Raw genomic sequence first — 24,005 nt, forward strand, 5'->3', positions numbered from 1 at the left:
ACCTCTCCCCTCCTCCCAATCTCACTTCGACTGGAGTTCAGCCTTTCCCCTTCACTTCTGCCCCTTCCATCTGCCCCTGATGCCTCTAGCCCCCACCCCCTCCTATTTTCCTAGCTCCCTCTGGGGTCCCTGAGGCCCTGCGCTAAGACGCGACCCAGGAGCTGTGCACTGTGAGGACTGGGCAGAGCAATGAGCCACATCACTGCAGGTGAGGTGGGGATTTCTAGCTGGTGCTCAGGCAGTCCCCAAGGAAGCAGGGGCCCAGTCTGGTTCTTCTTGTCCTCTCCTCCAGGTATCCTACCTGGGCACTCTCCCCTCCCCCCATCTAGTTGTTGGGTTTGTGTGTTCTAAGTTTCCCCAGAAACAGAACCTCCCTGGGAGCCCTTTGCTATAGAGACCTGGGCCCTATCCCTGCCCTTAGGCCCTATGGACCTCCTGGAGAGTAGAGGAACAAAGACTGAATTTGCGGTCTCGTGTCTCCTGCATGCCTCCCCTCAAGAGATCAGTTCCTGCCCACCCTGTCTACCTCCCACTGGGTTCTAGGGAACTGACTTAGGAGTGTGGATGGTGGGGAGGGAGCCTCCTCAAGGCAAGGCTAGGGCTCTTCTCAAAGGATCCTAGGATTGAAAGCTGTCCCCCAGATGTGCCCATGCAAAACAACTTTGCTTCTCAATGTATCTGACGATACACTCTTGTGTCCATGACTTTATACTGATGCCTGGGATGCTCCCCTTGCCTGTCTTTGGCTTCCTCCCAGACTCAGCTCAAATGCCACCTTTTCCAAGAGCCTTCCCCTTCTAATGTGGCCTTCCATCTACTCACTGCATAGCTGTGGGAGATCCTACTTATGGATGTGTTGTTGCCCCCCTAAGAATGTGGGCTCCATGAGGGCACCGACTGATTCTGTCTTTTTTTGTCTTCTGAGTGCTTCAGGAACAGGGCCAGGCATTTAGTAACTGCTTAATAATTTCTTGTTGATTGATTGATTTGGGAAATAAAGTGGGAGAGGAACTCCCCTGGGGTCTTAAAGGCAGAACTGGAAGAAACATAGAATGTCAGAGAGGGGAGGGCCCTTAGAACATAGAGCCTCAGCAACCACAGTACATAGATTATTGGAGCTTGGAAGGATCTTAGCACAGAAAATGTCAGAGCAGAGAAGGGTCTTTAGAACATAAAATATAGAGTGTCAGATCTGGGAGGGACCTTAGAACATGGAATGTCAGAGTGCGAATGAACTTTAGATCATAAAAGGTCAGGGATGAAATACACCTTGGAACATGGAACGATAGAGCTGGGAGGGATCTGAGAACACGGAATGTTAGAGTTTGGGAGATGGGGTAGTCAATCTTACAGTCTAGGAACACATGCCCCTGGGACAGGACACGAGCTGCTCATTGGGCCACAGGGAGGTCAGCTGCAGAGCCTCTGAGGGTGGGGATTGAATTCCAAGTAGAGCTGCCCCTGGATGGTAAGGAGATGAGATTCTCTAGCAGGGCTGGGGAACGTTTGGCCTCAAGACCACATGAGGCATTCTAAATACTTAAGTTCAGGATTTGGATTCGGATTCAGTCAAAAGGTGGCACTTAAGGATTTAGAAGGCCACAAGTGGCCTTAAGGACCCAGGTTCCTCACCCCTGTGGTGTAGATCCTTAGATCTGCATTCCTCTGAGACTGGCTGCCACTCAGGACTGCCCTAGAATGTGGCTCCCAGGGTGCCCAGTGCCAACTGTAGCCAGGACCTGATGGAGGTGTACTTATGGGTCAAGCAGCAATCCAACATGCGGGACGCCTGGGAGATGAGTTATAGTCTTGGATTCAATGGGAGGGAGGGGATCTCTCAGGTCTGCCAAGTTTCCTGGTCCATTGATAGGCTAGTGACCTCCCTGCCTGGCCCTACCTACTGCCCTCTTTCTTCCTGGGAAGGTGACAATGAGGTCCCTGGTGTATACCACTGTCTGGAATGCACGAATAAGAGTGGCTGCAGTGGGTCCTTTGTGATGGTCCTCTGGGTGTGGGCAGTAAGTGGGGCTAGGGTGGACCCATTCCTTCCTGAGAATACTTCTCTACCCACTTCCACAACTGGTCGAGGGTGCCATTTTTCTCGGTCCTCTTATTCTCTCTAAAGGATGACAGATGTTTCTCCTTAAACTCTGCCTTCGGAGTGGGAGCAAAGGCTTTCTCTCTCCTATCAACAGGATATTCAGGGATCATAGGATGGGGGGGTAGGGAGGGACAAAGCTTTAAAGATTTTCTTGTCACTCATGTGTGGCTTAACACAGCTTATAAGTGACTTGAACCCAAGTCTTCTAGGTGGGGGGGTGGGGGTGGGGCTGGAACTGTTGCTTCCTGCTGCCTCTCTGGGGCCTATGCCAGCCTGTCCAGGCCAGCACAGTCCCATCCAACAAGCATTTAGTAAGCACCTACCATATTCCAGTCATTGTGCCATGTGCTAGGGATGCAAAGACAGAAGGATGAAGGGTCCCTGTCTTCTAGGAGTTTAGATTTTAAGGAGGGATACAACACGGAAAAAGAGAAGTAAATGTGAGATTCTTGGAAGGGGAGGGACAAGGATGGGAATGGATGGGAATAGGCAAGTCCTGCTCACCGACGGTAGCCTGGGAGCTGAGCCTTGAAGGAAGCAGGGGACTGATTCTTATAGCAGCCTGGGGATCCCTCCATCTACGGTTGGCCCTGAACAAGACTCAGGCCCTTGGGGTCTCTGGGTATGTGACCTTGGATGAGGCTGACAATCACTTCCCCGGAGTCTATCAAACCAGGGGGCTGGATTTGATGGTCTCCAAGCCTTCCTTCCAATGTCACCATCCTATGATTCTTCCTCAAGAATTTTGGTGGGGGCCGTGGGGTGGTGGGCCCCTCAGCAGCAGGCCCAAGAACTTGCCTCTTTTACAGATTCGGACGCTGAGCCAGGTGCACGATCAAGGCCAGGGGTGGGAGCTCGAGGGTCAGCAGGAGTGGGTGGCTCTGAGGTCCCATCCTCACTGCCTAGCTCAAGCACTGGTCTTGCTGCCCTCCCTAGTTGAACCTCCCCCGCACCCTCACCAGATTTAGCCGGGAGGGAGGCTGGGAACAGTTTTTTTTTTATTATTTTAAGCAGCGTGGAGTGCAGCACGAATGCATTTCTGTACCACAAAAGGATCCTAGAAGAGGCTGCGCAGGTGCAGATTGGGGTGGAGGGGAAGGAGGGGAAGAATAGAGTGGCTAAGCCCTTGGCCCTAACCAGTTCAGTCTCCTACCTCTCTGCCCTTGCAGGGTCCTAATAGGCTGAGGCTGACCCTGGTCACTAGCTCCTCAAGCCTCCCCTATCCCTACCCCAGGCTTACTCTTCCCCCTCTTCCCATCACCTTGAATGGGGCCTTTCTGAAGTCCTCAGAAAGTCTCAGAACCAGGCTATCCAATCCAATCTCCCCTTGGCATATTGGGAAACTGAGAATCAGAGAAAGGATGGGACTGGCTTGAGATAACACAGCTAATTAAGTCACACACCTGGACCTTGAATGCTTGGGTCTTCTGGCTCTTTGTATTCTAAAAGATGCTAAGAAAGCAGAACTTCCTCTTCACCCCCCCCCATGGTGAGAAGCCTGGGGGGGGCTTTCTTTGGTGGGGAGGCAGGGACAGTACCTACACTAGTGGTCCAGATCTGTGATCTCATCAGAGTAGAGACTTTGCGTGGAAGCACCCACTGCTGACACCCATTAACAACTTGTTGGCAAAGCAGCCTTGGACAGCTACCTGGGCGCACAGAGAGGTTAATCGACTCTACCAGAGTCATACAGCCTATATGGGTCAGAGGAAGGACCTTGGATCCTTCCTCTTCTAGAGGGCTTCCTGACTTCAAGGCTCTGCCTCCCTCTTCCAGCCGCAACTTGGAGAACAAATTCGTTGATCTTCAGCATCACTCTCTTCTACGCTCACATCATTCAACAATTCAGGAATCAAAGCATTTAAAGCCAGAAGGCCCCTTAGAGATGGCTTTACTTGTTGGGAGCTCAGAGGCCACCTCTAGTCCAACTGCTTCATTTTCAGGTGAGGAAAAACAATGGCTAATGACTGGTCCTTGGTCAGTGTCAGGAGCAGGATTTGAATCCAGGGATACTGACTTTAGACCTGGTGTTCTTGCCAAATGACCATTTAGTCTAACTCCCTCAGGGCCTAGAAATAGGGAGAGAGAGGGCCAGGAGCTCTGGCTTAGGGCCCAGATTGGGAGTCAAGCAGACGGCTCAGATCTCACCTCACACTGACTAGCTGGGTGACCACGGGTAGGTCTTTTAACTTGTCAGTTTGCTCATCAGTAAGATGGCGATAAAAGCAGTGACCATTCAAGGGTTCTAAGTATCTATAAAGGGCTTTTCGAACCCCAAGGCTGCACAGTTGAGTTGTGGCAGGACATGCTGATTCATCTGCTTCAGGCTCCCAGTTTGGTGCTGCTCACCTCTAGGGTACTTAGGGATGTTCTGGTAGAGCCAGCAGCTCTAGGGGCCTGCTGGGGGAGGGGGCTGACCTAGCCCAGGGCAGGCTGAAGACCAGCAGCCTGGGTGTAGCCCATTGGAACTGTGTGGGCCTGGCGGGCAGGCACAGCCCAGGGGCAGTGGCCATTCCTGCTCATTACCTCCTCCAATGGCTATTTTTGGTCGCCTCCGAAGGGATTCGCTCCTCTCCACCCCCACCCCCTGGGCAGAGGCGGTAGAAGGACTGAAATAGAAATGCAGGCTTGGGTGCTCTGGCGTCTGTCTCCTCCTCCTGCAGAGAGGAAGCAGCCCTGGCCACTTTGGGCAGCTGGAAGCCAAGCTCCCGAGGGGTGGTCTCTGTTTTGCCGTTGACACCTCCTGGGGCCTTGTTCCTGCTGTATGACCCCCTTCTCCGGGAGTGGAGAGAAGGGCCCAGCCAGGCAGCAGTTTGTGGGACCCCTAGGACATGGGATCATAGGCTTTTAAATTTTGAGCTGAATGGGGCCATTTCCTTCAATTTACAGGTGAGGAAACTGAGGCTGACAGAGGTTAGATGGCTTGTTAAAGGCAATACAGGCAGGAAACGGTCAGTTTTGTGTCTCTACCACAGTCACGGTGCCCTGGGGGCACAGATGGGTTTGTAGAATTGTAAGCTGCTCATCAAGGCCATTTCAAACAGGCTTGGGGCTCCTGGGTGGAGGCTTAGTGTAGGGGACATCACTGGATTTAAGAACAGTCCCCTCCTCCTACAGAGATGGAAACCAAGATCTGCTCAGGGGGTGGGATTTGCCTAAAGTCATACCTGTGGTACCTGGCACAGGTGGGGGTCCAACCTAGAGCCTGAGCTGGGCAGCCAAGGGAGGACACATAGTGCAGTGTGGTGCTGGGATGGTCTGGGCAGGCTGCCCACCCCTCACAGGGACCTGTGGAGGGTGAGACAGGGCTCTGGGGTAGTGACATTGGAGCTCCAGAATTCACAGAGTCCTGATTTCTGGGGGCTGGGGAGGCCCTCAGAAAGGGCCCTCGGGATGGTTTTGAGAGCTCTGGGCCCTGTCAATGACTAGGTGTAAGCCTCAGTTTCCTTCTCTGTAAAATGGAGTTAATCCCACTTGCACTGCTGACCTCGATCTCTCAGGGATGTGAAAATGGGTCTTTGGAAAAAGGAAAAAGCCATCGATGTGGGAGGAGCCCCTGAAACACTGCCCCTCCTTCCCCATCCCTTTTTATCAAAGGAGATCTCTGCAAAGGGCTTAGCACAGTGCCTATCCTATCTAGCACACAGTAGTCACCTAATAAATGCTTATTCTCTTCCCCTTGGTCAGGGTGTTAGAGCAGGAGCTCCTGATGGCAGGAGTCTGGCTTGGAGTAAGCTGCTTAATAAAATATTGTTGGGGGTAGTGAGGATCCCCTTGGCTGGGCAGGGCAGGAGAGAGACTGCCCAACAAAGGACTTGGTGGGGAGCCTGAAAATGCCTGGAGGCTCCTTGTGCAGCTCCCTCCCCCTTCTTTTGCCTGCCTCCATCGGCCCCTCCCCTCCGGAACTCCCCTAAGCCTGGACCCTTCCTCCTATCTCCTGGACATCTCTAGGCTGAGGGGACACTGGAGGCGGGGATAGGACGGCCCTTAGAGGCTCAGACAATTCCCTCACCGCAGTCATAAGAGGACCATCTATGAGGGCAGTGGTCTGGAAGTGAGGGTGGGGATCCTAGGGCTTGGGTCAGCTGGATGGTCCCTGAGGCCAACGGAGGCAGACAGATTTCCAGGGAAGGGAAATGGGCCTTCCCAGGAAAGATGGGGGATTTCTGGGAATGCTTTCTCCCTATCCATTCCCAGGTGGGGGAAAGGGCTGCAGCACCCCCATGCAAGTGGCAGTGTAGGGAGCTCGTGTACTGTGCCCATTTGGTCTGGTGTCAGGAAGACCTGAATTCAAGCGTGGCTTCAGACCCTACTCGCTGTGGGACCCTAGGCCAAGGCCCTTACTGTCAGTTTTCTCAGCTGTAAAATGCGGATCATAATGGCACCTACCTTCCAGAGTTGTGAGGACCAAAAGAGGTATTTGTAAAGCATTTAGCACAGTGCCTGGGACATCGCAGGCACTTAATACATTCTTGTTCCCTTTCCTTTCTCTTCCTCCCTGTGTCTCAGTTTCCTCATATGTAAGGTGTGTGTGTACAAAAAAAAAGAGCTCTGGTAAATCGAGTGGGAGGCTAGCCCCACTGGGAGCTCGGGCTTTCTCCTGGTTTTCGTGCCCAATTAGGACAGGACAGCTGCTCGCTGGCTCTCGGGCCTCTGGCTGCCCTCTGGGAGCCAGAACAGGACGGCACAACCTCTCCTCAGCCTGCCCAGGGTGCAGTTTCTGGAGTCATCTCAGACCTCGATTCTCCTCCCAGGGCCCCTGAGATGGGCCCTGGGAACTACCAGTGCCCCAGCAGCTCCCGGGGCCGGGATCAGGCAAACCCGAAGGCTGAAATCACGCTTCCCAGTCCCACCTTTACTTCTCATCGCAGGTGCTAGCATCAGGGAACTGGGGGCGGGTGAATGATACAGGGAGAAAGAAGCCTCACAGCCTGAGAGCTTGCGGCTCGGACCCACAGACTGGAGCCAGCAGCCCTCCTCCAGCTAGCAGACCTGGTTCCATTCAGGACCCGGCTATATTCAACCACCCTAGTTCCGTCCTCCTTCCTTACTGGTGCAGCCCGGGTGTAGGGGACAAGGGGCCTGGTTTAGAGTCCAAATCTTGTTGGCTCTGTCTGTGGATCCTTGAGGATTTTTTCCCTTTTCTGGGCCTCAGTTTCCCCATTTGTAAAAGCAAGGGGAGGGGGATGGGCGAGATTGCAGCTCCGAAGTCATCTAGTTCGATCCCCTCCTTTTACAGATGAGGAAACTGATGTTTTAAGGTGATTTTAATCTGTAAATCCCCGGGCCTAGGTTTAGGGCCAGAGGGCCCTTTGCAGCGCATCAGCCTACTAACATGGAATCCTTAAGTATTTTGCATTTTCTTCAAATGAGCTCTGGTCTCCGAGTTGTAGCCGAAGTCGAGAGGGAGTCTCAGAAAATAAGTTTCCCAACTCAGCCCCCGGCCTCGCGGCTCCCAGAGGCCCACTCACCCCACCCCCACCCCACTCCCTTGGAGACAAGCATGCTGTAAGGATGTGGAATCCATTACAGATCCGCCACTTTGTTGTGAGACCTCGGCCAAGTCCTTTCCCTGAGGTCACTTTCCTCCTCTGTAAAAGGGGCCTCAAAACCTCTAAAGGGCCTTTCCAGCTCTAAATCTTCTCATCCCACGGGAAGGAGGCTGGTCCCTGGCGCGAGCGCTCATCACAAGGGGTTTACTACAGGTGGCCACGAGTGATGGCTCCCTCCCCGCCCCCACTTCTCCTCCTACCCACGGGCCTTGTTCTCCCCACGTCCTCGCGTCCCCGCCTCTGCTCCCCAGCCGGCGGCCATGACAAACCCGCTTCTCCCCACCCCCATCCTGCTCCTCGCCCCCTCCCGTTCCGGGGGCGCAGCCGGAGTGGTCGGGGGCTGGGGCGGGATGTGTGCTCCAGCTTCGCTCTCCCTTTCTCAAGCGGCCTCAGATTTCTAGAGGGCACTGATCGCTCGGCCGGCGCCGATTTGCGCTCTCCAGACCTCGCTTAGTTGCTCTTGACGAGCCCTCCTCAAACTCCAGGCTTAACACCCATTTCATAGATTGGAAGGGGAGCGGCCTGAGGTCTCGGTCCACAGCCTTTGAGCCTGGGGGCAGAATTTGAGCAGCTCATGCCCACTGTCACATTGGCTGTCTTTGCTAAGCTCGGTCATTTGTCTTTACGGTGGGAGGCCACTGGTTAGAGAAGTGTCTTCGGCTTCTTAGAGTTGAGAGGCTTTTGCCTGGATTTGGAGAGATTCCGCGTCCCCCCCCCGCTCCGCCCAGTGATCAAGGTGAAAGCGCTCCAGTGGTTTTAAGGGTAATGGCGTTAATTCTCCTTACAGAAGTAGGCCTCCAGAGGCCGTTTCTCCAGCTCTGGTGGCCCGAGCCCCTCGAGCGGCATTCAGATGCGGGCACCAAGGGGAGAATCCTAAGCAATCTGCGCCTGTTCCCTAGTGCGTTAAGGCTCCGGGTCAGACCCAAGCACTAGATTCCGTTCTAGGGACGGGAAAGGGGTGTGTGTGTGTGGAGGAGTTCCCAAGAATCGACCTCTCAACTCCCTGTCTTCCAGATTCCCAGCCCCCCCCCCCCATTCCCATCCATCCTCTGATTAGGAGACAATAGCAAAAGCAGCTGGGAGTGTTTCTAGGCTTGGGGCGGCAACCTGGGCCCCCATTCCTGGCAGGCTGGGCTCCCGCCTCGGCCACAGTCACAACCCCTTGACGTCTCTCTGCAGGCTAGGCTGGAAAGCAGCCTCTTAATCCTAACCTCATGTGGACTCCCAGATTATCCTCTGGCCCTAGCCTCAGTTTCTACAGTTGTAGGGCGGGACCTGTGAGATACGGTCTGGTTAAAGCCCGAAGAGTTTCCTCCAGAGTCATAAATATCAGAGTTGGAGGAATCCGAGCATAGACCCTTATTTCACGGTTGAGGAAACCGTGGTCCAGAAAGAGAAAGGGACTAGTCTAAGGTCACACAGCGGATTCGTGGAAGGCCCTGAGGCTCGAGCCCAAACATCCTGACTTCTGGGCTAGAGCTCCCCTCACTCCCCCCGCCCCCAACCCCAATTAAGGCTCTATTTTGCCTTGGTCCGGGTCTGCGGTTGGGGCGGGCGGGGATGGGCAGGTGTGTCCTAGCTCCCGGCTCTCTTAACTCCCTGGATTCTCGGCCCCCTCCAATCCTGTCCGGAAGCCTCCGACGCCCGATCCCGAGGAGCCAAGCTCAGGTTCCCTCGGTCCAGACAGCCGCAGATTTAGCGCCCTCGGGTCACGCCGCCGGAGATGAGACATTAGATAGAAACCAGAACCCCGGGGGCTGGGAGTGGCGTGCGCCCAGGGCTGCTTTTCTCCTTTCTCCCTACCCCCCGCCCACGCGAACCTCTCACCGCCACCATCGCCGCCCTTGCCCCTGGCCAGTCTAAGATCTCGAAGGCGGCTCTGGGCTGGGGGCGCGGGAAGACAGAGGACACAGCCCCCCAACCCCAAAGGAGCTCACGCAGCAGGGCGCAGGATGCGGGGGGGTGGGGGGGTTGGTGGTGGTCCAGCCTGTTCTGCCCAGAACCTTCTCTCCCCGCCGTGCCCTTCTTTCCCACCCTAGTCCAGCCCACAGCACTGCCCTGGCCCCAGCACCTTCTGCATCCACCCCTAGGCAGGGTTCAGGGGCAAAGACCCCCTTGCCGTCACACTTACCTGGGGTGGCCCCCCACGCCGCGGCCCGGGGCTCAGTTCCAACGTCAGGCCCAGCTTGGGGCTGGCGGAGCCCGGGCCCTGGCCCCTAGGACCTGGGCGGCGTCGGGGCCCCCAGAGCTCCCTCCACCTTCTCCTCTCCGCCTCCAGAGCGCCGAGCTGCCGGCCGCTCCTGCCCGCCTGCTTCGGCTGAGCAGCACTGTGCCGAGGCGTAGCAGAGGCACCTCCCGCCGCGCCCCCTAGTGGGCGTGGGGTGACCCGCGCGGCCGAGGACCCTCTTCACTATCTCCATCATTACCCACCCCCTCGACTGCTTCAGGTGGGGCGGGGGGAACTGGGGATGGTTAGGACATCGGCGGACGCAGGGGACTGACTGTTGGGGCGGGGTGGGGGAGGAGGCTTTGAGTGCTTGGGTCCTGCCGGGGTGTCTGTTCAATTAGTCGTCCTTGCCCCCTCCCCTCCAGCCAATGTCCCCCTCCCCAGGTCAGCAGCACTTGGAGTAGACAGAGGTTGGGGTCTGGGCAAGAAGACCAGAGTTATGCCCAAGCCCCGGGCCACTCATCGCTTTCCCTTCAGTTCCAGCTCCTTGCCCCCGAGGGGCTGGGAGACCATCCCACCCCTTGCTCCGTGTGGGCCCTGCCTCCCAGCACCCTGGAGCTGACCCGTGTGCAGCTGTGGTAGTAATTTCTCCTGATTGGAGGGCTTCGGAGGCCGCCTGTTTACTGTTCCTGCCGAGTCTGGCAGCGTGGAGATTAATGGGGCACAATCGAGTTAGGGCCCCATGGCTGGGGCTGGGAGGAAGGAGGCAGAGGGGGAGGGGAGGCTGCCTGCTGGGCCTTCGTAAGCTTGGCCAATGGCACCAGGCACGCCCTAGTCTGAGCCCCTCATCGGGCAGGAAAGCCTGGGAGAACTAGGGTGTCATGGAGGAGGAAAGCCTAGGAGAACTGGGGGGGCGGGATTAGTATGAAGTGTCATAGAGATGGAGGCCCCAAATGAGGAGCCCTCCCCTATTCTTACAATTTCTGCTTTGCGCCTTCGGTGTTCCCCAGGCCTGGAGGGGAAGGGGGTGCTGCTTCCTTCCTCTTCTCTCTTGGACCATGGCATGGAGGATGAGGGAGAGGGAAGCTGCCCAGGTTTTTTACAAGCAAGCTGAGGCAAGCTCCCCAGCCAAGGCCCTCAGCCAAGGCCCCAGCCAAGGCCCTCAGCCAAGGCACAGCATTAAAGAAGACCCTTTATTAGCCACCTAATGTGGGTACAACCCTGTCCCCTGTAGCTGCTCTACCAAAAGGAAACTGAGGCGAGAGCTGAGAGTAGCAGGCCTGGGACCTGCCTGAGGGGGCATGGTGTAAGTAGGGCTCATGCCTTCTGTTTTCAGGGCTGCCCTAGGCCAGCCTTTCAGACCCAGGGGGACAGAAGGTGGGTGGAGGTGAGAGGGGAGGCTGAGTCAATGAGAAGGTGAGAGACTCTGGCTTTGGTGTTTTTCTTAGCATCCTCAGGCTGGGGAGACCTTCTGGAAGCAGCTAGCATCTTATCCTCTCTGAGGAGGACCAGGCCCCAAATACAGCAGATAGGGGTGCATGTGGATGAGCCAGACAGGACTGGAAGTCCCAGGAACAGAACAGAACTCAGGTTTCCTGTCTCCCAGTTGGTCCAATGGCCAGGTACCCATGGCCTTGAGCCTCGGAGACCTCCTCTGGTCACTTGGTGTCTCTACTGGTGTGCCCGGTCCCTACCCGCTGGGCTGTTTTCTTCTAAGGATCTGTGTCCTGCTGCTGGGCAAGCCTGAAGGGCCAGATATGTCTGGAGTGAGTGGGAAGGTCTTTTAAAAGAAAGGGGGCCATACTTGGACAGGCCAAGGAAGGGTTGAACCGCCACTCACCTGTTCTCTACCTCTTCCACTGTGTCCTTCAAAGGCTGGTTCCTGGTTTCGGGCAGCCCAAGGGCTACAAGGCCCGAGAGCACTGGGATGGAGCCATAAATGATGGGGGGTGCCAAAGGCATCTGCTCACCCATCAGCTTTACCAGTGGGGCCACAATACCCCCTACTCGGGCCATGGTGCTTCCCACCCCCAGGCCAGTCTGCCTGGGGGGGTGTCCAATTCCAGAGGAGACAAGGAAAGTTAATTTCAGGCAAGAACCTTGTGGACCCCACCCTGTTCTCACATCCTGTGCACCTTTTTTCTACTGTCCTAGTCTGGGTGGGCCTGAGGCATCAGCAGATTAATTGTCTGCCTTTTACCCTGATCTAAACTCCTGCTCCCATCTGCTGGCTGAGGCCCCAGTTTTTGCATTTAATCATAGTTTTAAAACATCCCTGAGAGGAATTAGGGGCCCAGCCTTATCTGTCACTGCCCCCCTTCGCATGTCCTGACTCCCAGTCTTGTCTTAAGACTAAAAGACAGCAGTATAAAGAAGGAGAGTGAGGGTATAAGGGGCCTGAGAGCTAAAGAGTGAGTGTTCTGCACTGGGATGGAATGGGGGAGCAGGGGCACTGAAGGTCACCCCCACTGTTGTCACTGTTGCTGAAGACCAGTGCCCTGAACCTCTGCATTTGAGTCCAGCAGACCTCCTTGGCTTTGCACAGCCCAGAATAATTTCCTAGGTCCACCCATTCCCCCAACCTCATTCCAAGAAGCACAGCCTTGTGAGGGAAACCCCGGAGCCTGGCATCCTTGGTGTGCCTGAGAAAAAGTCCCTCCTTTTCCCCTCCCCTCCTTCTAAATGTCAGCCCTTCAGGGTCTTCTCCCTATGCCTGCTCTCCCTCAGGGTGGCTGGAGAATGACTTTTCAGCATTAAGAAGACAACCCAAGTCGGCCCCTCTCCCTGCCCAGACCATGCATTTAGCTGCCCTGGGGGCCTCACCCCCAGACTCCAGCTAGCGCCTACCTGATAGCTGTGGGGTACAGCTCTCCCGTGTACAGGTAGATGCAGTTGAAGGAGGCAGCCAGGCAGCCTTTCCCTAACACAGCCAGAGTTGTCCTAAGGGCAGCTAGTTCTGAGAAAAGACACAGATAGGATGCTGGAGGCATGGTGGCATGTGTGAGTGTGTGTGAGTGTGTGCAAGAGTATGTATGTGTGAGTGTGTGTATGTGTGAGTATGTGTGTATGTGTGAGAGAGTATGAGTGAGAGTGTGTATGCGTGTGAGTATGTGTGACTGTGTGACTGTGTGTGTGACTGTGTGTGTGTGTGTGTGTGTGTGTGTGTGTATGTGTTCACATAGAGTCTGTGGGAAGCTGCTCAGCCCAGTCCTACAGGCCCCCTAGCTCTGCTCAGTCTCATTGGTTCCATTGTTCAAAGCCCCAGGAAGCAGAAAATGGAGGCCTGGTTATTTCTGATTTCCAGACGACGTACTGAACCTTGCCCAACGTCATTTGGGGTCCCTGAATACCAGCTCTTAGGCTTTCTGGGAGCCTTCTCTGCCACCTCAGCCTCTTTCCCCTTCACTTGAATGGGTCTCCCTTCAGAGACAGGCCACTGTGTAGAGCTCCCAAGGCAAGGACCCAGATGCCTCCGTCCTCCCTCCTGGCCAGGTCAGAGTTAGGGTTGGTTGCTAAAATCCTAGGGCCAAGAGGAAGATGAGAGGGAGCATAGAAGAGACTTGGCTCTTGCTCTCCTCCCTCCCTCAGTGCCCTCTCTCAGGCCCTCCACTCAATTTCTTCTCTTATGATTGCTTAGGCTGCTCGGGGTCAGCCTGGTGGCTTTGCTGAGTTAGGGTCATAATCAATGTTATGTTAGGGGGAATTGAATTATTTTTAATGGGTTAGACCCCAGCAAGGCAGTGCAGTGCCCTGAAAAGGACCCTGGAAAAGGGCCTGGGTTCTAGTCCTAGCTCTGCTCTTTGGGCAAATTACCTCCTTGGCCTGGCCTTGTAACAATAACAGCCAACATTTCTATGGAGCTTTAGGGCTGGCAAAGAATTTTATATATATTGTCATATTTAATCCTTACAGCCATCCTGGGAGCTAAGCACTATCATTCCCCATTTTACAGATGGGGCTAAGAAGATTAAGTGATTTGCTTCGGTGTTGCCCAGTTAGGAAGGTGGAATTTGAACCTAGGTCTCCCTAACTCTACAGGTCCATGTTACACTGCTTGTTTTCCTACGAGTGACCTGGGGTAAATCACATAACCTTTCTGGCTCTCAGTTTCCTCCTATGTTAAATGAGAGGTCACCAAGATCCCTTACAGTTCTACATCTACTCGCCTGGTCGCATTTAAGAATAACTCTTGGGACCTCAGTTTCCCTATCTGTACAAAGGGGAGGTTGGATTAGATGAGGACTACGTGCTTTTGAGCTTTCAGCCCTGTAAGTCCATCCATCTGAGTCAGAGTCCTGGGTAGCAGGAGGAGGCCAGAGTTGGGTCCCTCTGGGTGGCCATGAGCTGGGTCAGACTGGTTTAGGTGCCCTTCTGGGTGAGGAGAGGAAATCAGAAGGTGTCACCACTGGGGAATGAAGGAAATTATTTGAAGGATTTAGACTTGAAAGAGAGGTCATACAGTCTAACCCTCTGATTTTATAGAGGAGGAAACTGAGGCCCCAGAGGTTGTGACTTGCCTAGGGTCATAGGTAGTAAATGAAGTAGTATAATATACACCTGTATAGTTAGAGAGACTCAAGTTCAAAACCCATCTTACTAGCTGTGTAACAATGAACAAATCATTTAACCTTCCTCGGTTTCCTCGTCTGAAAAATGGGACTGATAATAGTGGAAACCATGGCTCAGAGAGGTTTCAGGGTAGTGGTTTGCTTCAGGTCAGGCAGGAGGGGAGCTGCCCTGGCCAGGCACTCTCACCTGCAGGCACAAAGAGGTTGGCCAGGATGCCCAGTCCAGCTAGGATCAGGGTGGTCACTTGGGCTACTCTGCGCCCAGCTCGGCTCATGCTCAGGGTAGAGAGTAGTTTGGCTGGAATATCCACGATACCAAACAGCAGCTGCAGCATGTGTACCCGGAGTCCGAAGCCCTGCAGGTCCATGGCCATTCCATAGTAGGCGAAGCTGGTAGCAAACCTTTGGGAAGAGAGAGGAGGAAAGGAGATGTAGGGAGTTTCCTCCCCTGCTGCCCAGCCTGGGGCTCCTCTGGGATGGAGAAGTATGAGGCCTAGGGCCCTGCATCTCCCAGGGGAGGGAATGGAATCAGGAGGACCAGGGGAAGAAAGGGAGTGCCTCCCACCTGGGGAGATCTGTCTGCCTAAACTCTCCTATACCGACGATAGCTCCCAGTTAGTGACCTAGCTCTTGAAGGCTTACCAAACTCTTTTCTTTCCTCACTTCCTTCGATTCTCCATACAGCTCCGTGAGGTAGGGCCATTAGTGTGTTCATTCTACTTAGGAAGACTAGAGAGGTTAAGGAACCTCTCCAAGGTCACACAGCTCACTACCATAAGTCTGGTCTTCCTGACTCTGTCAGAGCTGAGTCTCCCTATGGAGAAACCATCCCCTGGAGAGGGCCTATAAGCCATCCCACTTCCTCATTTTTCTGATAACGCACTAAAACCCAATCCCCAGGACAGTTTTGCCCCAAACTGAATGGAGAAGAGTCAGAACCCCTGGATGGTCCATGAACCAGATCACCCCCTTATTTCTCCACTGGCCCATGAGCAGCTAAGGTGACAAGAGCTCTGGACTCGGAATCAGGAAGACCTGTGTTCAAATTGTGCCTTAGATACTCATTAGCTACATTACCATGGCCATTTCTCTCAACCTCAGTTTCCTCATCTGTAAAATGGAGTGACAACCGCACCTACCTCATAGGATTGCTGGAAGGATCAGATGAGATAGCAAAGTGCTTGGCAAACTCAAAACCCTCTAGAGAGGTTAGTTCTTAGATGTCATTGCCCTTCCTAAACCCTCCTTCAGGACAAAGGGGAAGGGGGCTTGTCAGTCCATAGGTTTTGCCTGTGTTCATCCCAGAAGACAGAACAGAGGAACATGTCTGTTGGGGTAGCGGCCAGACATCCCTACATCCCCTAGGCCTTGCATATCCCCAGCCCCAAGAGGCACCTACCAGACAGCAGCCAGGCACTTGGAGATGCGCCGAATGGTGGGTGTTCGGACCAGGTCCCAAGGGGTTCCTGGGGCCTGAGCCAATTCTTTCTGAAGATGGGACCTCAGGGCCTAAGCAGCAATGGAAGGAGAGAGTCAGAGCTTGGGTGTAGCCCCAGGGCCCAAGGGGAAATGGGGTGTGGAGGAAAGGGGGCACTTAATAGAGATTAGGCTTTCCCAGGCTCCTGGAGTTAGAACAAACAAGAGACCTCCAGGGCAGGGCGAGGATGGATAGGGATTCCAGAAGCCAGGGCCCCTGGTCCACGCATGGCCAAACACTGTGTCTATTGGCAGGGCCCTGGCTCTCAGGGTCACTTATGTGTCAATTCCTCTCCTTCTTTCCATCCTCCTTTCTCTTCTCCCTTCTCTTTTCCATTCTCCTCCCCCATATCTCGTCTTCCTGATATTCTGGGGATCCAGCTCTTCCTAGTAACTTTCACCTCTATGCTGAGTTTCTCTCCTTCTGCTTTCTTCCCATTGATGCGAGCCACCCTCTTCAGCACCTGGACAGCCTGCTCTGGTCTTCCAGCCAGGACCAGCCATCGTGCTGACTCTGCAAACCACCTGGGGATGGGGGTGGTCACAGTATCTCAGAGCCATTCCTGAACTAGCATCTTCTTCTGCACACCACCCCGCTGAGAAGCCCACTGGCGTTGGCCACTTCCTCGGCAGCCCGCTGTGCTCTGGAACAGCTCTCGGCAGTAGGAAATTTCCGCTGACATTTTGAATTTTAACTACCCATTGCTCCCTGTTCTGCCCTCGGACAAGGTAGAACCAACCCAATCCTCCTTCCGCGTGTTGTTCCATAATTTTCAGTTGTGTCTGACTCTTCATGATACCATTTGGGGTTTTCTTGTTAAAGATACTGGAATGGCTTGCCACTTCAACCCTTCAGATACTTGAAGAAAGCTAGCTGTCATCCCAGGTCTTTTCTCCAGGCTAACCATCCCTAGTTCCTGCAACCAATTCACATATAGCACGATCTGGTGGTGCTTCATCCTCCTTGTCTCCTTCTAACTTACTAATGTCCTTCCCAAAATGTGGGACTCAGAACTGAGCTCATGGCTCCCAATAGAGTTGGACTAGGACCTGGTACAGAGGCACTGTCATCCCCTAGTCTGGGCATTTATGGCTTCATGAATACAGGACAAGGTCCCATCAGGTCCTTTGTCTGCCATATTGAGCTCACTTTCCACTTAATGTCCTCAGTCTTTTCGTGGTGAGAAGCCATTTCACAGTGCCAGCTTCCTCCCCCCTCCCCAACCTTGTACTGAAGAAGTTGATTTCCTGAACCCAGCTGTAAGACTTTACATTTATCTCTATGAAATTTCGTCTGATTTTCTTACTGAAAATTTTTTTAGGGCCCTGACTTTTTCATTCCGTTAATTATCCCTCCTAGCCTTGCATTATATATGCAAATCTGAAAAACAAAACAAAACATGTTGTTCTATTCAGAGGCAGTTTGGCATAGTGGACTTGAATCACTTAATCACTGTCTGCCTCAGTTTCCTCATCTGGAAAATTTGAGTAACGGTAGCACTTACTTCCCAGGGCTGTTGTGAGGATCAAACGAAACAATAGTTGTAAAGCACTTTGCAAGCCTTAAAGTGATGTATGTATTTATTTTTATTATTGTTATTCAGAGGCATCATCTAGTCATCTAGGCAGCTCAGTGCTGGTTCTGGAGTCAGGAAGACCTGAGTTCGAATTTGGCTTCAGACATTTACTAGCTGCATGACCTTGGGCAAGTCACTTTACCTCTGTTTGCTTTAATCTATTGGAGAAGGAAATGGCAAACCACTCCAGCAACTCAGTGTGGTCTCTGGGGTCACATGAGTCAGACAGAACAACAGCAACACTCCACATCTTTGATAAGAATGTTAAATAGCACAAATCCCCTGGGCACCTCCTAGAGACTTTCCAAACTGACATCAGACCATTCCGTTCTGATCACTCTTTAAATCCCGCGATCCAAGCAGCTCTGAGCTCATTTAAGACATCGTTCTTTAGCTTGTGTCTTTCTGTCTTTTCCATACAAATAACAATGGGAAATACTTTGTTAAAATCTAGGTATACCACATCTAAAGTATTGCTTGGATACAATTGTTACTCATCGCTCCTTCTTTTCCCAGCCTGTTCCTAGAGGGAAATCCTCCTTCTTGATCCCACCACAGGGGGGCAGTAGCTCCAGATTTCCAACCTTGAGCTTATGACAACCACACAATATGGCCCCTTCCCACTGGGTAACTCCTCATGGGTCTCTCCCTAGCACGACCTTCAGGACCAAGTTTGATCTTTTTCATCCTTCATTTCACAGGGATGGGAACTCATGAACAAGGGTTGAGAGTTAGTTAACAATTTTTACAGCTGGGGTTTTAGAAACCATTTGATCCAACCATCTACTTTTAGGGAGGAGGAAAATGAGACCCAGGGTCTGTTGAACACTGATAGTTCATTCAACACTGTGGTCCCCGCTGCTGGGGGAGGCTCAGTCCCTCCCTGACCTCTGGGAACCACCTCCACCCCACCTCATACCCACCTACCATATATAGGACCACAGGGAACTGGAAAGCCCCTTCCAGACCATAAAAACCACCCCTTTCTACTCTCCCAGAGAGTTTCAGCAACTTGCCCAAACCCTAATTCCAAGTTCTAGTTGGGACTTGAACCCAGTTCTAGATGGAGCTAGAACAATTTACACAGGGCTTCCATCCCAGTATGAAATAGAAACAAGGGATGATGTTTGGCTCTCAATAAGGACACCTACCAGGAGTAGCAAAAGAAGGCAAAGAAGGGCAGTGAGAGAGTGAGCTGGAGCCAGCGCCAGTTGGGGAGGGCGTATGCCAGTCCTGGGAGGAAGATCTGTCCTATGGTGGCAGAGTAGCTAACCAGGGTCCCTGTAATTGTGCGGTTCCGGGTGGGGGACCACTCTAGAACTAGAGAGAAGAGAAACAGTCACCTTTTTGCCTTTGCAATGAGCTTCCTTATCCATTCAATATGAAAGTTCTCCTAAGTGATTCCGAAGGTCTCTTACCTATGACATTTTATGTTTTAACATTTTTTTTTCCTAAGGTCCCTTTCAGCTTCAATATTTTCTATTCTAAGGTTCCTTTTATCTCTGACATTCTCTGATCCACATTCTAATGGTCTATGTTCTCAACTCCCTTTTAACCATGACACTCTAAGATCTAGAACCCCAGTGCTGACAATCTGTGCTCTTAGGTCCCTTCCAGCTCTTGTAAGGGTATGTTTTCTGTTCTATCACTGTAGGTTCTAAGGTTCTTTTCAATTGCAGCATTCTATGTTCTAGATCCCTCCCAGCTCTGACAGGCAATTTTCTAAGTTCCCAGCTTTGATCACCTATTTTTTATGTTCTAACATTACAAGTTTTAAGGTTCCTTTCAGTGTTAATATTCTGCATTCTAAGATCCCTCCCAGTCTTGCTAGTCGATGTTCCAAGGAACCTTCCACTCTTGACATTTTGTGTTCTAGGTCCTTTCCAGTTCTCAGATTTTATGTTCTATGCATTCTCATGTGTCCGCACTCACGTCTGGGATTCCTTGGCCCAGAATCCTTCCTTCCTTTCTGATTCCTACTCCTGATTCCTTCATCCATGTATCCCTCCCAACTTCCCAACTTGTTGGGACTCCCTGAACAAGTGATCGGGTTTGTATCCACCTAAGAAGGCCTGACCTATTTCCCTTCCTCAGGACCCGTTCTTTATGTCTGCCTTCCCTGAGGCCTCTGGAGGTGGCCCATAAGGCCTCAACTTAGTCCTCAAGGCAAGGAATTCCCTCCATATTTGTTGTCATTGACCTGGGCAACCTCTGACCCTGGGCATTGCTGATGGGCTAACTATAGCCCATGATTGGCCTGAGGCTCCTGTCCTGTCCCCTGCCACTCAAGCCAGCTCTCTAAAGCTGTTTCCCAGACTCTGGATACAGAGGGTTAACAGGTCCCAGAGCTGAGCTGGGCCTTGTGTGTTCTCTGGGCTAGAGCCAGGGCCTGGGGAGAAGGGGGGAGCAGACAATGAAGTTGCCTAGAGAGGGCTGGGATGAGGGCAAAGACTTCAAGAGGGGATAGGGCAGTGTTTACAGTAATCAGAGAACCCTCAACCCCTGTGTAAGCCTTCAGGGCACAGCTTAGCCCTAGGTGAGGGAGGGAACCCCATGGTGCCAAAACAGAGTTTTTGCTGTTCCTGAGAATTCCAGGGAAGGGGGAGGAGGGGGACCAGGTCTCAGACTTAGGAGTCCAGGAGTCCTGGATTCAAAGGGTGGGGGTGGGCAAAGAGGTACCTGAGGAATGGGGAGTGAGGTTATAGGGGGAGGTGAGGGAAGGATGGAGGAACAGCCATGGGATGGTGTCAAGTACCAAAACACAGGATTGGGAAGAAAGGAGCAAAAAATGAGACTGGGTTTAAATGGAGGGATTTGGATATGGGGGCGAACCCTGGGATTAAGAGGGTGGGCCTGAGTTCCTGGTCAAATCAAAACTGGCTCAATCCGTATTAATTGAACCTATAGGCCCATAGAATTTAGAACTGGAAGGGCCTTTGGAAATCCTCCTGTTCAGTACCTGCATTTTACAGATAAGACCCAAAGAAGGAGGAAAGGGAAGATAATAAGCATTTATATGGTACCTACTGTATGCCAGAGATTGTGCTAAGAACTTTTTACAAATATTATCTCATCTGATTCTCACGACAATCCTGTGATATGGTGGCTATTATCATCCCTATTTAACAGTTCAGGAAACTGAGGCAAATAGAGATTAAGTGGTTAAGCCCAAAGTCCCATAACTAGTACATGACAGAGGTGGGATTTGAACCCAGGTTTTCTGACTCCAAGTCCTTCCACCGAAATGGGCTGCTACCTGACCTACTTACTTCAAGATAACCTAATTGGCATATATATGTTTGTTCATAGTTATTTGGATGTTGACTTTCCTATTAAACTCTGAGCTCTTTGATGCCAGTGACCCGATTTTTCCATTTCTTTGCACCCCCAGCATTTAGCACAGTGCCCAGCATGGAGCCCATAAATGCTTGCTGACTGACGTGGGAACAGGAGGCTGCTTGGGACACTCACCCAGAGACATGCAGTTGAGGATGATCCCAGAGACAGCCATCCCAACCAGAAAGCGAAAGACACAGTAGCTAGAGTAATTGGGGGAGAAAGCAGTGGCAGTCCCCGCCACCCCCAGCTGCAGGTAGGACCAGCTCAGTAGGGCCTTCCGGCCAAACCTAGGAGGGAGCAGAGGATCAGGGCATGCTGGGCTAGAGCAGACTGTCATTAAGGAAGGGGCCTGTGGTCTGGGGTGGGGCCCAAGAGAGGGAGAAGGAAGCACTGAGGGGCACTGGGGTACTCTACTGAGGCTCAGGGGTATGACCAGGTAATGGAGGGTAACTGTGACTAGAGACTGTAGGGCAGAGTCAGGGCCAATGGTGGGGGGCAGGGAATGGGGAGGCAGGGATCTTGGCCCTGAGGGACAGGTGAGGATGATGGATCAGGATTAAGAAGGCAGAGCCAAAGGATGTTGGGGAGGAGAGGTAGAGAATTTGAATTCACCCAGGGGTTCAGTTTGGGGGTTTGGATTCTGGGGGTCTTGGGCCGGAGTCTCAGCTCTGCCTTCTCCTCACTCAGGGCAGAGTACCTGTCTGCCAAGCTCCCCAACATCATGGCTCCCACAAGTACCCCTGCCATGTAAATGGATTGTGCCATCTGGGTCAATTTCCAGGAGCCGCATACCAGGTCCCACTGTTTCAGAGAAAGGGGGATAAGGGCCTGAGGGGTCAGGAGGGAGAAACTGGGACTTCAATATCTAGAGCCCCAAAGCCCCCCACTGATTCTCCCCTCCCTCTACAAAATACCCTCCATCAGGAAGACCAGGAATCCTTGGGGCAAAGTCTGCAGTAAATGTATTGAGGACCCGCAATCTCTGAGCTGCTGGATCATCTCCCAAGCTTTTGAATTAGGTTTCAGCTCTTCCAGAATGTTGGGTCCTCGAAGGCAAGGAATGTTTCGCTTTTGTCTCTGCAGGGTTTAACTTGGTACCTGGTACCCAGTAAGCACTTAATAAGTGTTCGCTGAGAGGTGGGTTAATTGATCTCTCTCCGAGGATTGCTTGGTGCTTAGAGATAAAAGATGGAGGGGAAGCATTTGCTTGAGCAGAAGAGCGTAAGAGAATTATCAATCTACGGGCCTGAGGGTGGGAGTGATTTGACTCCCTGACTCAAGACCCTGACAGACCGATGCTGGGACTAGGGAGGGGGGACTGCAGCTTTGCCCTAGATATTGGGCGCCAATGACTCCTTTGGGACACTGCTCTAGACTAAGGCTCTGTTGGGCCCACACAGTATTGGTCCCAGTCCTCCTCAGTGCCAATCTCCTGCCAAAGGCTCTGATCCCTCCTCCACCCACACCTTCATCCTCCTTGGGGATGGCGCCTGCTTGGGAGGTATGGCCATGCAGCCTTGGCTTGAAGACCTCCAGCAACAGGAAGCTCCTTCCACTTGGGGACAGCTGTCGAGGTTACGAAGTCCTTCCTGATGGACATCAGGCCTCAGTTTACCCCTGGGTTGCCCCCATTGCTCCTGATTTTGCCCTCTGAGGCTAAGCAAAGTGAGACTTGTTCTTCTCCACGAAAGCCCTTTGGATATTTGAACACAGTCCTGGAGTTTTCTCCAGGCCAAACAACCCTAATTCCTTTCATCTATGTTCACTTGGTGTGCCTTTGATGCCTTCACCCTCCCTGTTTACCAAAGTCCTTCCCTAAGGGCACTACCCCAAACTGACCAGGAGGGGTGGGGGAAGGCTGGAGGGCACCATCGGCTTTCTGTTTCATCACCTTCACTTTTAACTTAGAATCCAATAAACCCACAATGTCTCTTTCAAGACTTTGGCCAGACCCCCCCCCCCCCCCCCCCGCCCCAGCTTGTACTAGTGAAAGTGATTTTTTGAACCTTAGGCACACAACTTTACATTTTTCTCTCATCAAACTCACCTCTTTAGAGTTGGCCCAATATGTCATATCAAGACCTTTTTGAACCCTAACTCTGTCATTCTGTATTAGCCATCCCTCCTGACTTTGGGTCATCACACATTTGAGAAGTATGGCATCTGTTTTTTTTTTTTTTTTTTTTGCTTTTTGGCAGGGCAATCAGGGTTAAGTGACTTGCCCAAGGTCACACAGCTAGTACATGTGTCAAGTGTCTGAGGTCGGATTTGAACTCAGGTCCTCCTGACTCCAGAGCCGGTGCTCTACTCACTGCGCCACCTAGCTGCCCCATGGCATCTGTTTTGAGTGGAGTCTCTGATAAAAATGTTGCACAGAACTGGGACAAGGGCAGATCCCTGAGGAACTCCACTAGAAACCTTCCAGTCAAGTGGATCTCAAACTATTAGAGGCTATTCTTCAGCCCTTTCGGAATCCCTCCTATTGTATTAGATCTTTTCTTGCCATCTTTGCCAGATGATTAAATACTATGCTAAAATCAAGCAAGGTTAATCCTACAGCATTTCTCAACTTACCAACCTTGTAACTCTGATAAGAAAGGAAACAAGGTTAATCTTGCAAGACTTTTTCATCTAGTCTCATCTCACTTTGCAGATGAGAAAAATGAGGTGGGTGGGGGGAAGGGACTTAGCCAAGGTGACCCAGGTAGTAAAGAGAAGAGCTGAGGTTTGACTCTGAATTTCTCATTTTCCACCATGCTGTCATCATGTCTCTTCCCTGGGGCCCTGACTTGTGTTCACCCGAGTTCCGCATTACCTCTGTCACAATGGTGGCCTCGAACTCACTGCGGTCGTAGGTCCATCCATCTCGGCATGGCTCGGTGTCTGGGATGCTCCTGTTGTGAGCGGTATCGTTGGGTTCCAGGCTTTGCCAGTGAGGTTGGGAGAATTGCTGGCACCTCTCAGGCTGGTGGCCTCCATCCAGCGGAACCCACAGCTGGAGGAGAGTCTCAGAGGTGAGGTTCCCCATCTGGTTGGCACCAAGGGGCATAGACTGGAGCCGGCAGTGGTGCGGGGGCACTGCTGCCGAGAAGTTCTGCAGGAGGTTGTGAGAGGCCGTCAGGAGCATGGGAGCTACCAGCGCAATGATGTGCAGCCGCTGGAAGTGCCCCAGTCCTCCGAGCTGCTCCAGCAGACTGGCAAAGGTCATGGTGGTTCTGGGAGCCC

At 52.7% G+C, this 24,005-nt stretch overlaps 1 protein-coding gene across 1 annotated transcript; it reads right to left on the reverse strand.

Annotated features, from left to right (window-relative positions):
- Positions 1-11,532: 11,532 nt before the first annotated feature.
- On the reverse strand, positions 11,533-23,988 carry LOC118852788 (solute carrier family 22 member 6-A-like). The gene is made up of 10 exons (XM_036762488.1): positions 23,596-23,988; positions 21,478-21,581; positions 20,913-21,067; positions 18,593-18,761; positions 16,266-16,389; positions 15,788-15,897; positions 14,576-14,790; positions 12,669-12,776; positions 11,661-11,883; positions 11,533-11,563 (listed from the first exon to the last, which is right to left on the reverse strand). The coding sequence occupies exons 1-10, from the start codon at positions 23,986-23,988 to the stop codon at positions 11,533-11,535; spliced, it is 1,632 nt and encodes a 543-aa protein (XP_036618383.1).
- Positions 23,989-24,005: the final 17 nt, after the last annotated feature.

This window comes from Trichosurus vulpecula, chromosome 6 (assembly GCF_011100635.1).
Source record: "Trichosurus vulpecula isolate mTriVul1 chromosome 6, mTriVul1.pri, whole genome shotgun sequence".
NCBI lineage: Eukaryota > Metazoa > Chordata > Mammalia > Diprotodontia > Phalangeridae > Trichosurus > Trichosurus vulpecula.

Excerpts from the sequence above, each read along its gene's own strand:
- LOC118852788 (XM_036762488.1), bottom strand. The coding sequence starts at position 23,988 with ATGACCTTTGCCAGTCTGCTGGAGCAGCTCGGAGGACTGGGGCACTTC. Across the intron at positions 21,582-23,595 it reads AGGCCACCATTGTGACAGAG|TGGGACCTGGTATGCGGCTC; the intron begins GTAATGCGGAAC and ends TCTCTGAAACAG. Across the intron at positions 16,390-18,592 it reads GCCTTCTTTTGCTACTCCTG|GTGGTTTGCAGAGTCAGCAC; the intron begins GTAGGTGTCCTT and ends CCCCATCCCCAG.